Here is a 13808-nt window from a genome sequence, read left to right as displayed (position 1 = left end):
CTGTCAGTCCCCACTTCCCTGTTCTGCTTCTCCAAGAGTCTCTGAAAATCACTGTCCTTCCATCTGCTGATGCCGAGGAGGTGCTTGGAGAGCTTGGAACCGATTGGCTACGGGATGCAAAAGCTATTGTACTGCATGAAGGAAACGAGAAACACTCTTGGGTTGAAGATATGAGCTCATTTAAAGAAGCACAGAGACCCCAGGTGTTGACTGCAAGCTAGTTAGCAAGCAAAAGGCCAGGGCGGCAGTTCAAGAGAATGTTACGTGGTGAACGGTTCCTGTGGAAGATAGTTAGGACACTCCTACTCCCCAGACACCTTTCTTGGCTTACTGGTGCAGCTGGAAGTGTGATACATCTCATGCGTCACAGCTAAAATTCTGGCACCAGGAATGGGGGACATTTAGGGAAGGATGTGGAAACATTTAAAATAAAGATGACACATATTTAGCAGGATCTCCCTTTTATGTCGTTGTTTAATTTCAAAGCATGGGAACCTTCATCAAAATTTGAAAGGAGGGATATTTAGGAAGAATTTTGCTGCTATTGGGTAGCAAAAGAAAAAAAAAAAATCATGGCCAAACACACTGAAGGGATCATCATCTTGGACAGAGAGATGTCTGGCACCACGCGGGTAGAAGTGATGCTCAGGCGCTCTCCATCTCTTCGTTCCTAGCCATGCCAGGTCCAGGAAGGCTCCTGCCCTAATTTAAAGGGCTGTTCTGACAGCCAGGGACAGAAAGTCTCTGTGCCTGTGCCCCAGGAATGCTTACAGACATGAAGGTGCTGTGCCATCTAGGGATTTCTTTGGCTGTTTACAGCTGCTCAGCCTCAACATAGCGCAGACAAAAAGGGACCAAGGATCTGTTCTAGGCGAAGAGCTGGATATACTCGGAGCTATTTTACATCAAAAACATACTTGAAAAAACTAACTATAATTCCAGGCTGATTGTTGGTGTCCAGAGAGGATTCTGCTTGCCATCTACTGCCCAGTGAGGCAGGTATCAGTTAGATAGAGAAGGAGGTTGTTTTCTGAAGAATCAAACACGAAAAATCTTTCCGGCACATGACGTTCAAGAAGGTGGCCTGACAGCTTGATTCTGGGCAGCGAGCGTTATACTCCACCCTAAATTTGTTTATTTGAAAGGATCAATTTCCATGGTAAAGCACTGCACCATTCTTTGAAGATGAATAAATGATAAGTAAAACAAAGACAGAGAAAAGTCTGCTTTACTTTTTTGCACCTCCTTCAAAATAGGAGTAAAACTATTTTCCATGAGATCATGCAGAAGCTATTGGTAAACAATTTAGCCAGTATTTTACGAAGCAACTCCATGATGGCTCACAAACCATTCCCATCATGCAAAACGTCTGGCCAATATCTAACTGCAGAGCGTGCACTAGTTTGGAAAAATTTTCTTCTGACTGACAGGAAGAGCCAATAAGTATTCTGCAAATAATTGCAAGTGAAAAATACTTCAGTGCTTGCAGAGCTTCCCAACCAGCAGAACGGTCACCTGGGGATGCAGGGAAATACAGTTCAAGCCCCACTTGCAGCTCTCTGTAAATTCCTTAATTGGCAAATAATATCTGTTCAATTAAAGCTGGTGTATACAACTGATTTCTTCTCTCTTCCCTAGATTTTTCACATACTCTAAGAAAAGTAGATATAGTGCTGAAGAGCATGTTGTGTGCAGCTGTCAGAGAAGTATTTCCAGCTGTGCATTTATTTTGCTGTTCCTGGTTAATTTGGCTAAGACAGGAATTCCTGAGTGGTGAGCTTATTTTCTTTTAATACTGCACCTGTATGCAAATACTAGATTCATGTCCATTCATGTGTTTGTTGCTTTTTGCAAGGATTTTATTTCAAATTCCCAACTCAAGTGTAATTTCTCCCTGCACAAAAACCCTAGTGTTGCTAAAAGTATGACAAAGTATGTTCTTCTAAGAAGAAAATTACTAGAACTTTAACAAGGTTTTGAGTGATTCTAAGTCAAGGGATTTTCAATGAGCGGGAACAGACCTTCCCTGTGGTCACAGAATCACACAGAATCACAGAATGGTAGGGGTTGGAAGGGACCTCTGGAGATCATCTAGTCCAACCCCCCTGCCAGAGCAGGGTCACCTAGCGCAGGCTGCACAGGAACGCGTCCAGGTGGGTTTAAAATGGCTACAAGCTGCAGATGCCCGTCATGACAATATATAGCTGTATTTCACTCCTTTCTACATATACGTACAAATACATTCTTCTCTCAGCTCAGATGAAGAGATTAGCTAGGTGTTCAATCTGCGATAAAGACAGAACTTCTTGGCTTGTACGAAAAGTGTAGATGAGAGCAATAATTATGACATTTAAGTGGTGGTGGATGCATTAGTAAAAATGTCTTTATTCTTGTGCCGAAGCCTCCGAGTTACGCCAACAACTATACATTGATAGGCCCTGCCTAATCTTGCTGTCTCCAGTTCAACTGCCCCCTGACCCGTACTGGGGACTGACCAGTACTGGGGATTCACAGTACTGACACCTTCTGTTTTTAAACCAGTATTAAGGGTCTGATGCTGCAAGCTGCTGGGACATCTCCTAACTATCACAAACTTCAAAGGGCACATGAGGCACGAGAAACTATATGAGAAGTTTGCTGATCTTCCAGATATAGGCTGCATCATTTCTACAGGAGGAAACAAGCTCAATTTTAATTATGCACTGAATTAACATGCAGGTCAGGAGTAGACAGGATAGTAGATATATTCTTACATCAATTTTTGCTTTAAATTTGTTTTGAGGATTTACTTTCACTCACATAGATATAAAAAAAGTCGTACCTCAATATTAATTTTTTTCCTATCTAGCAATTCGGTGCATAATAAGTAGCTACAAATATTGCTCAATATTGTATCACTGAACACACAAAACTCAAGACTAATCTGCCATTTTATGTTAGCTAAGCAGCTGTGACTGTATGCAAATGAAAATCTGTTTTTTTCATATAAAGGCATGCATATCTGCGTGTATGCATTTAAATATAAAGATTCCTGATGTGACAATTTGCATGTAAAGCATCAAATGCCTAAGTAGCAAGATGAACACTAATATAACAACTACAAGCATTCACTGTAGTAAAGGCATTATTGTTAGGATAAGAACATATAAAAGGAAAGCTCTGAAACTAAATGAGGCTTTGTAATTTTCTTCCTGTTCACGGTATGATGTTTACTACTATCTGCTACCTTGAGCAATCTGATCTAACTTTGAAACTAGCTGTGCTTTGAGCAGAAGATTGAACTGGAAGACCTCCAGAGATCCCTTCAAACCTTTTTTTAAATTATTATATTTGAATGATTATGCAATTCTAATGAAGGATTCGGCAGATCTGAATTCAGCCAGTTACTTCCATCTCATTGATTCCACTTAATTTATCAAGATTTTACACTTGCTTCCTTGATTTCCTTTTTTTTTCCCCTCAAATCCATTTGGCTTACAACTGAGAGGAAAACTTTCTGCCAAGGAAAAAAGGAAACGATTGAGTCATTTCAGCAAGAATCCAATCTGTTGTTCCAGGACCCTCCAGGATTTTCTTCTCCCCATGAGGATGAGTGCATACCGTATGAAATATACCCGAACCTCCTGAGCAACAAAACTAAACACCATTTCCGAACACATGTTCCTAAGTTTAGAAAACATGATTAATTGGAGCAGGATCAATAAATAGCGAAATAAGAATACTTCCTTTCTTTTCTAAAGATCATGCACAAACGTGATTAGGTTTGATAACGTGACAATTATCTGGAAGACATTTGACCTTGGAAAATGAGTTTATTCTGAGAAGTGGAACGATTTTTGTGAAAGTCAGGAAAGTCCTTTGCAGACAGCGGGGAAGGGATGGGGTTAATAGAACAACATAAAAAGCTGATTCAAGACAGGTGGAGCACTTAATTTCAGTTGCTCCACACTTAATGAGAAATCTGTGCCACAGCAGTAATAAAGTTAAAAATTAATTGCAATGTATTGCCCATTAATAGGCAGTTTTCGGAACAAGGAGAGAATGGGGAATTTGCTCACCCTGGTATTCTACAACACCCAACAACAACACACAAGCACAACACAAGTACAGCCAGAGCAGGAAGCTAGAAATATTTATAGGACAGGCACAAATGGAAAAGCAAGAATGCCTATTCATATAGATGAAGATTAAACAGTACAACAGAAAATTGACATTGATACTAGCAGAAAGAATAGAAAGAACATCTAATGATACCAACCCTTGCATCAAAAGCTTTTGACTTGTAGCTTGGATGAAGAGTATTTAAATATAAAAGGGCACTACATGACATTGCAACAAGAGAGATGGCAGCAAGCAGAAACTACAGAAAATGGGATTAACATAATGGGGATATGGAATGACACAGGATTTCAAAGTGAACATTACGTTGAAACGAGGCCACAGGAGACCACAAACCCTGTGGTATAACCCTGCAAGTATAAGATTTAAGTGAGGTGAGGTAAGGATCTGCTATGGAGAGGAAGAGAATGGGCAAGCAACAAATGGTTTTGTAGAAGTTGTCTTCTGTGCTACAGGGTCCAAGAAAGCAAAAAGGAAAAAAAGAAAAAGAAAAGAAGAATCAGTTTAAGCCAAACTTTCCTTTCTTTGGAGGAAAACAACCTGGCAACTGGGAAAAAAGTGAAGAAATAAAAGTATCACACCTTTTAGAGTGTCCTTAATAATGACACCGTAAAAATACACACCGCTAGTGTAGGCTGCTAATGTTTTCACTACTAAACAGAGTGCTATTCCCCTGGAAAAAGGACAAAATTAGTAAAATGTGCAGGTAGAGACAAAGCTGCAATCCAAGGCACCCAATCTTCATAGATTCTACACAGCTAGATCTTCCAGCCTCCCCGAGCTCAAGCTGAACTGGTGCAAGGGCAAGAAGTGAAGCTGAGTATATGTCTCAGAACAAAAACCTCCCTCAGGAACCTCCATCAGGTGTCCAGAAATCTGCCTACACGACACTGCAGAACTGGGGCCTATGTCCTTACTTGAATGTAAAATAATTTTACTTTAATGAGCATGTATTTTAAAAATCTATTTGTTTCCTTTTCAGAGCACTTCAGCAATTACTATCAATACCTCCTAAAATATTCACAACTAAAAGACAATCAAGAAGATATTGCAAGTGTATTGATTTAAGCAAAACAACCTTTCAAACCATTTGGTTATCAATGGCATGCGGTTCCTTAAAAAAATATGCATGTGAAAACTTGTTTTGGATTAAGTGTTTGAACAGTGTCTCTATTTTTACATTTGCAAATCCAGATGAAGCAAATTTATGGAAGCAGCGGTTTCCATTTGATCAACATAAAGGTCAAAGGATAGATAGATTGGATACGTTATTAAAACAAGCTATAAAAGTTGTTAATGTTTCCTTGACAATGCCATATAATTTTTCCTCTGAGCAGTAAATATCCCAGCTATGCCAACTCAAATGTTGGGTTCTAGGGCCAGGAAATAACTGTGTCCAGAAAAATTAGTAGGACAGTATGCATCCATTTAAAAGAGTCTTTGAAATGGAATTCCTTACAAATGTTAATACACACAATCTTAAAGAGGCAAGACTTGATTATATTTAATAGAATACATACGAATAATAAAGGGGGTTTTCCCATTTTTAAAAATAGCCCAGAATTGTGGAGAATTTAACTTCTGATTTCTATTTTTAATAATATTAGAAAATAGTGAACTGCAACTAAATGGCGTGTGGGTAACATTGGCTTACGTTTTTCTTTGCCTTACATACATACTTTTACGCTTACAATTTACTGTGAACTAAAAGCAGCCAGAGCTTCAGAAAGAGAAGAATTTCATGACAACAAAAAAACTTCCTAAGGGTTTAATTCAGAGTTTATTGAAGTCAGAGGGCAGCTGTTTTGGTTATTCTAATGGGCTTCGGTTCATGCCCTAAGAAAACAGACTAATCTGAAAGCTTCCCATTGGATTTATACAGGGTATTGCAGGCCACAAACACATTAGACTAGTCAAACTCTATTCCGGATTTAAAAAAAAGACCAGGAAGTTGTCAGAGGTTCACATGAGCCAAAGGAAAGTGAAAGGCATAGATCATAAGATCATATATCAATTTTTCTCTAGAAAGCTTAAAATATACACTCTGCAGAAAGTGATTTTTGCATCTCCAAACATTTTATAAAAACTAAAAGACTTAGCTACTAAGGGAGGAGTACTTCTGAGAACAACTTGCTGTCTAATATACAGTGCACAGTCAAAATTGTCACGGGTATATAGTTAGGGAGTGGCGTAAACCTGCAGCTGGAATATGCCCCCTGCAGAAGGTAGTGTCTCTCCACCGGTGCAGTGGATGCACAGAGGACTACAGACACCGAAATCACCACCCTGCCTGCTGGGAGCATTCAAACCACGGCCTTGGCCCCATCTGTCTGTCACTGATTTCTACCCAGCTCTGCAACACAGAAAGCTAGAGCTTCTCCCCTTAACTTCTGCTCTCAGCTCTCCCTTTCTTTAGCAGAGATAAGTGAGGTTATTTTCTCAGCTTCGACAGGTCCCAAAGGATTTCACCCTTAATCAGTCCTGAGCAAATACAGTACAATATGCAACCAAATATTCCTTCACAAGAGATTTCAGCATGTTACTCTCTTTCAACAGGCTGCATGTCAAAATCATTTCCCCCAGTCAAAAAGGAACATGGCTTTCAAATGTGCTTTGAAATTTCGCACACTTTGATATATACAGAAAGTACTTACAGCACTTGCAGAATATTTTAATTGGCTTCTTAGCAGGACAGAAGATTTCACTAATTCAAAATAAAGTTGTGCTTTTAAAGTTATATTCCACTCTTTAGAACAAGGTTAATGTAAAAAGCTTTTTCTAATGCTAAGATTCAAGGTACTTCAGATGGCATTAATGACATCTGTTTAAATTATAATTATGCGACCTGTACTTTTCTTCACACTGTTTCAAGAAAGCTGGCAATAAAGACAGCAACATTCATGCTGGGAGTATTTTTTAAATGAAACAAGGTGAAAAGAGGACACGCATTTGATAAATTTCCATAAGACAGAATCTACTTTATGCAGAAGTCTAACTGTCAGATATGCAACAATCTGCAATCATCACAAGAGCAGCTGGAAGGTTAAGTTAATGCAGCTCTGTATATGCCAGTTTGCCTCTTCTACTTCATTAAAAAGTTGGATGTCTACTCACCAGTTTCCTGGGGGAAAGGTATTCATCCATAAGTAGCTCTCCGTCATCTTTAATCAGCGGACTGGGATTTAGGTTGCCTCGCCAACTCAAATCAGTCACCCGGACTGCAGCTGAGGCTGGACGAGCAACTCTGCCAGGATTCCTCTTCGGGTCCATCTCAATATGCTTTGAGCAAAAGGATAACAAGTGGTCTGATTTTTTCCCTGTATTTATTATTTTCCCTTTAGCAAAATCTATTTTGACTCCTATTGCAAGTCAGCAAGTGCCTATGGAGATACAGGTTTCTCTAACCAGAAAGAACCCAAAGCAATGCATCACATAACATATATTCTTCCTTTTATTCACCCTCAAGAGCTATCATAGACCCACATTCAGCTTTGAGTGTAAGCTTTTACGGCAAACTATCATTTGCAGTTATACAAAAAGCCAGGCATACCTATGGCTCTGTACAAAGAAGGTAGTCAAGAACAAACAACTCAGGACACTAGTCCTTTCTAGTCTTCTCACTACTTCACTCACCCTTCTCTGGTGGCTATGAACTTCCCATCCACATGGGCCTCCTACCTACCCATTCCCTCTTGAGAAATGTGAACAGCACTCAGCTAAACTCTGCTGGGCTCCAGGCTGCAAGTGCCAGCACCGAGATATGTCATCACTTCTCTCCATCATTTTGAGCTCTGCCTGTAGGTAGCACGGACAGCAGCAGTCTGTATTTGCTGTCATAAATTCAACATACCTGCACTGTTACTGACTGCCCTCTGGGTCAGGCAGGCCATGGCTACTGCCTTCTAGTTCTGAAGAGAGTCTTGTTAAAAATAAAATTAAAATACAATTGAAACAAAACTGTGTATGCTTCAAGTGAGGAATGAAATCCAAAGTCTGAAGATAAAGCACTTCAAAAGCGTTCATTCTTCAATTCCCAATGCTATTCCTTTTACAGAAATATTAACAATTAACTTTGAAATATGAGAATAAGTGTATGTACACCCATTAGAGTAAAAAAAAGCAATCAGCTGTACCCGAATGGTACAAGCATTACTATGATTTATACAGCTATTTACTACTACTTGGCAGCAAGGAAGTATCACAGCTGGAAACATTGCTGTAACAACAAAAGGCTAGACCAGAGAAAAGCCTTCTTGCTCTGCTGAAGAGACACCTGCAGTTTTCCTCTGTTCTCCACTGTGAAGCAATACTTATTCTTAGTGCTGGAAAAGTAATTAAATAATCAAGCTAATCACAACTGGCTGACAGAGCTTCAGTGGTGGCCAAGACATGAGAATTACCACCTTCCTTCCGACTCATACTAATAAACAGTTAAACACAGGAGTGATTTCTATTAGGAAAAATACAAGAAGTCCTGACTGCTCAATTAGTCATCTCTGCTCAAGAGGACTGGCCGGTTAGTAGGTGAGAGAGGTTTACACCAAAGAGACTTACTGCTCTGACTACTCACATCCAGTCAAAAGTCTTAATTTCTGCACTAGCAAAAGAAATTCAAAAGACTCGGTACTGTCAGAAAAAATAGCAGGCCTTATCTGAAGAAGAACAACAACAAAAGATTAATGATCCACCAAACCCCTCCCTGCAGAATCTCCTAGCATTAGGAAGAGAGCAAACAAAACCTCACACTCCTAAGTGCTCCTTCTAGAAGCTTATCAAGGGAGAGACAACCCACAGAAAGCAAAAACTATTTTTCCCAGATCACTGCGTGTACTTGGCAAGGGTTCCTAGAGAAGAAGCTGACTTCTCAAACGTCTTATGTCTGAGCCACAACAACATTGAATGCTTAAAAAACATATTCAAGAACAAATTCTTCAGAGACGCATTACTCCATTCAATCTTCCTTAATGGCTTTTAAAAGAAACACCATAAAGTGAATTGAGCAGTGACATTTACAGCTTCTAAAACCCCAGTGTGCCCATAGTAGTATGAGGACAACTTTCATACTTCTGCCCATTAAGAGGGAAAAGTAATCTCAAAAACACTATGTGTCTCAGGTTTTGGAAGAAAAACTACAAGCCATAAATTTCTATTATCTGTTTCTTTTCCCAAAGAATTCTAGAATTTCTCAGATTTTTTTCCCCTCTACTTTCTTTAGAGCAGGTCAGTATGATTTAGCCAGACTGAGTTGCAACAGTCATCAGTTGTCCAAGGAAATTCAAGAATCTTATGTGATGTGAAGGTCTTCTGGTGTTGTCTTTATTTTCCTAAGAAAGAATTATTTTGGTCAATAACTGACTTGGATTAGAATATCTGACATATAAATGCTTGAATACTTTGACAGTTGCATAAGACTTGTGTTGGATCGTGTGCAAGTACTGGTGGTTCCTCCTAATTCAAGCGAGGATTGTTATTATCGAGAGATAATCCCGTATGTTATCAGAACCAAGTGGAGCAATAATCAGAAATCACTGATGTAATGCATGAGTGCAAAACATAATAAGTTAATAGCAGGATTGTGTAGATTCAGGATGCAAAGAGTTAATACACCTGCATAAAACAAATCCTTGTTCTCTTTTCTTCAGTCCATCACTATTACATTTCAGAATGTCCTCCAATCTTTGAAATATGTGTTGATACAGCACTTACTTAAGGTTTGACAGGGAAATCAATTTGTGGCTTAATATCTGAAGTAACACTTCCAATTCTATACTTCCCGCTATTGATCTGCTGCTTGTAATTATCATAACATTGGATTAGCAAGAAGAAAAGTATTTTCATTACAAATTGTCTGGGATCAAATTGAGTTATTGTCAGCAAACAAAATTAATTTTTTGACAGGCTTCCATCACTTCAAAACTTTCTCCAGAGAAGAAAGAATCTTCTTCTCAACATGGATCAAAATAACATCCTCAAAATGAGGAATATAGAAAAGCTGAGAGTGCAGGAATCCTAGCGGTGAGGTACCAATCTTACATAAAAATCCACAGACCTCCAAAATCTCCAGCGCTGTGTAGGAGTGAGAAAGCATCCTGGCACAACTACTCTCCCTACAGATACAGGAGTCAGATTTTCATCAGGTCCACCTGACTTTCTGAGACAGGTAAAATCATTCCAGTAAAGCCACCTCACCCACTCATTTAAAATGCTAAAAAACAAATGAGAAATCTATGGCTCTGTCAAATGCACAGGACAAGCAACGACTGAGCCAAACTAATGTCAGCCTCAGTGGGATAATTTATGGGCACTGGAAAGATTCCTCATCATTAAAGAGGTCTGAGAAGTCACAAACCTGAAGATTACACCCCAGAGAAGATGGTCATATTGGATATATGTTGGATCTATACACTGAATGGTAACGCAGATCATTCCTGCAGGACTTTGTGGGACCAACAAGGATGGAAGCTAACTGCACCTAACACAAACCTTCAATGAATACAATGGGAGAGCAAAGCAACACCAGTAAGTAGATGAGAGTGTCATGGAAAGAGAAAATGGCTGAAAAAAAAGGGGGGTTGTCCTACATGTGAACATCGAGAAGAATACAAGAACAAAAGAAATCAATGAATTAGTTTTTGCAGGATTTGCATCATAGGTCTTGACTCGTCAGGCTCTCACACATGGATAACTAGAAGCAGATAGTCAGTGAGTGCAGGAGAAATCAATGACCAGAGCAGTGGGATGGAAGACCTTGAATTCTATGAACAGCTAATCTACCAATTTTCCCCACTGCTGCCACTCTCCTTCCCAAAGTGAATGTGATGATGATAATCTATTCAATTTACAGACATGTTGTGAAAGTTCATTAAAAACTGCATGACTTTTTCAACATATATAGAGTAATACATCTAATAAAGATCATTATTAAAATTAAATGATCCTTGGAACAACGTGTTATTCGAAATCCCTGCAGACTACTGTTATTTGCTAGAAAGAAGTTGGCAGAGAGAAGTTATTTGATGTTCTTAGGGTCTGACAAACTGGTAAAACTCCAAGATTTGATTTTCCTGCCACAAGATTTATCGAAGAGTCAATGACAGGATCGTGTATTCTTCATTAAATATATATTAATACGCATTTCAAAGACAGCAATTGCCAGAAATGTTTGACTCCATATTAATTATGGCTTCTTAAGTCTGGGAAGGACCCTTTGAATTGTGTGACTAGTCATGATAATGTCTAATGCAGCCTTCAAGACATTACCTAAAGAGCTTGTACAAGCAATTAGGCTACTGTTTAAAGACAAAAAAAAAAAACCCTAAACAACAATAATCAATCCGGATTTACCCTAAAAAAGACATATACCACTGTACATTAACATCCCATATAAAAATTAATCTCTACTCCCTTAGGCCAGCTTCTCAACCAGCATCCCCTCCTGCTCTGTGGCTACCCATGCCTTCAAAAGGCTCCACTGGACAGGGAGGAGTGCCATTTCAGGTAGGGCACTGCAATCTCCACGCCCTTATCTTTATGTCACCAGCCTAAAAATTCTCTAGAAAAAAAAACCACATTTGAGAACCATTGTGCTATCTATTCCTTCACAACAGGAAGCCTGCACTGCAGACTTGCATTTCTCTTTCCCTGCATAATGTAATTTTTATTTGTTTAATCCAGAATCACAAATTGCAGTAGCGCCCATACTGTTACCACTTGCACAGAATGAAAACAAAGAATTTCGTGTTTACTAAGGATTTGACAAAAGGTTTGGTTTGTAAGTCCCAAGGGAACTATGAGTGCCCTTTTAAGCATAATTTTGTGCAAGTGCACTACAGATAACCTCTTCTGGAAAATAACTGTTTGGGCAGCTGGAATTTACTATGAAGTCATCAGGAAACTACTGTTACAATAATCCACCCCTAATGGCAAAAACAGTTCCCAATACATTTATGTAATAGAAAGCATCGTGCAACACACCACTGTTTTAGCAGGTGCAACAGGTGAAAAGTTGAAAGATAAAACATGTGACCTGATATTAATGGGAATCTTTCTTTTCCTTATATGTCTAAACAATCTTGCTTTAATATTCTGGTTTTGTTTTGCAGAAGGTAACAACTACTCCAGTAATGCTACTTTAATACCAAGGGATCATGTAAACACTATAAAGAGCATTCATAAATATTCAACTTTTGTGCCCTACTAACGAAAAAAAGCTTTTATGAGAATGCTGAAATATCAAGATATCAATATCCTGTTTAACATAATTAAAAAGTCACTGACTTCAACAACATTCGATGACTTGAATGCTTACAATGATAGTTTTGTTTAACTGTTCAGCCCATTTGAGGCCTTGGTTCAAGCACACAAATTTGCACATATAGCAAGTGTACCAGTTTGCCTCATTGTTTAACTCCTGATTTACAGTTTTAGAAGCTGTAAGAGTGCCTGACCCTCCTTTGGTATTACAGGTAAATCCTGCTCTACAGTTGTCATTACCATGTAGGTAAGCCTCGGGATCTATGTCCCACACAGTCCTTGGGGAAAGTTCTTGGGAGCTTCGTGGACTTTGTATTACCCCCCTGCAGAGTTGAGTTCAAACTGCACCATCATCCAAAGCAGCAGTGATCCCAGAGAAGAAAATGCATGCTACAAACCCAGACTAGGTTTGAGACAACACCCTTGAGATAAAAGGCGTTTCGTTTCATATTCTTAAAAAACATGGCAATAAAAAGGCAATGCATTTAAATGCCACCCATTTCTCCTTTATATATCTTCAAATTGCATGTATTAAAAAAGCAGGATATATAATACTTTCCCAGATCCTGCTGAGGAGTTTGTAAGGTGATGAGAAATTTTTTATCACGTGTGCTGGAAATGCCTCTAAATTAAATAATTCCGAAACTAGCTTGTTAAACGTTGTCCTGATAGCAGGATAAAAAGCAGATTGCTCTCCATTACATGAGCTATTACATGTCAAAGAAACAATAAACCAAAGTCCAATCAATTGGTTTTGGTTTCGAGACTCCTGTGGTGGGAGGGGATCAGTGGCAATTTCTGTCTGGCTACAAACATTCATTGATACTCTCTGCAGTGCAAGTCTACAGGTAGTGGCTATGAATGAGCATGGATTATCTAAATACTTAGCTGAAGCTGCAAGATGTTACAAATTTAGTTTTTTTTTTTTAAATATAGGTGAACTTCCTGCTGCAAGAAAATGTCTCCAGAGGCTCTTCTGCTGCCTCTACCCACTCCTCCCCACAATCAGCCTAAGCAAAGCAAAGCAGGGAGTAGGATGTGGGGGTAGCTGGTGAACAACAGGGGTTAAGGAAAAACAGAGCTCCAAGGTGCCTATGCCTTCACTGCCAGAAGGTTGCCAAACGATCTTATGATCATTTCAGTTAGTGGAGGAGATAAGAGTAAGTCCCTCACCATTGTAACTTTATCAAGGTAGCCAGGGTTCAGGAAGCTGCATTTGGCTCTTCATGGCCACAGGTTTTTATCCAACAGTGTCCAGACGTTAAACAAAGGAAAAACAAGGTTGCTCTATTTAAAATCCTCCTCTCCTTATGTAGGAGTCCTGTCATGGATAGCTAATGCCAAGGTACACAGGAACCAACATACCTGTGCTTGTCACACACACAGATCCTGCTTTAAATGTAGATGTCACGGGAGCAGAAGATTCTAGGCAATTC

At 39.2% G+C, this 13808-nt stretch overlaps 1 protein-coding gene across 1 annotated transcript in view; it reads right to left on the bottom strand.

Moving 5' to 3' along the window:
* The window catches only part of LRRC56 (leucine rich repeat containing 56), a 66368-nt gene that overhangs the window by 46573 nt on the left and 5987 nt on the right, over nt 1-13808 (bottom strand). The window contains exon 3 of the mRNA XM_074582455.1: nt 7234-7398. Within this exon, the coding sequence (XP_074438556.1) occupies nt 7234-7398 (165 nt within the window). The remainder of the gene's footprint in view (nt 1-7233; nt 7399-13808) is intronic.

Source organism: Larus michahellis, chromosome 4, assembly GCF_964199755.1.
Source record: "Larus michahellis chromosome 4, bLarMic1.1, whole genome shotgun sequence".
NCBI classification, from domain to species: domain Eukaryota; kingdom Metazoa; phylum Chordata; class Aves; order Charadriiformes; family Laridae; genus Larus; species Larus michahellis.
This window is presented reverse-complemented; position numbering and strand designations above follow the sequence as displayed.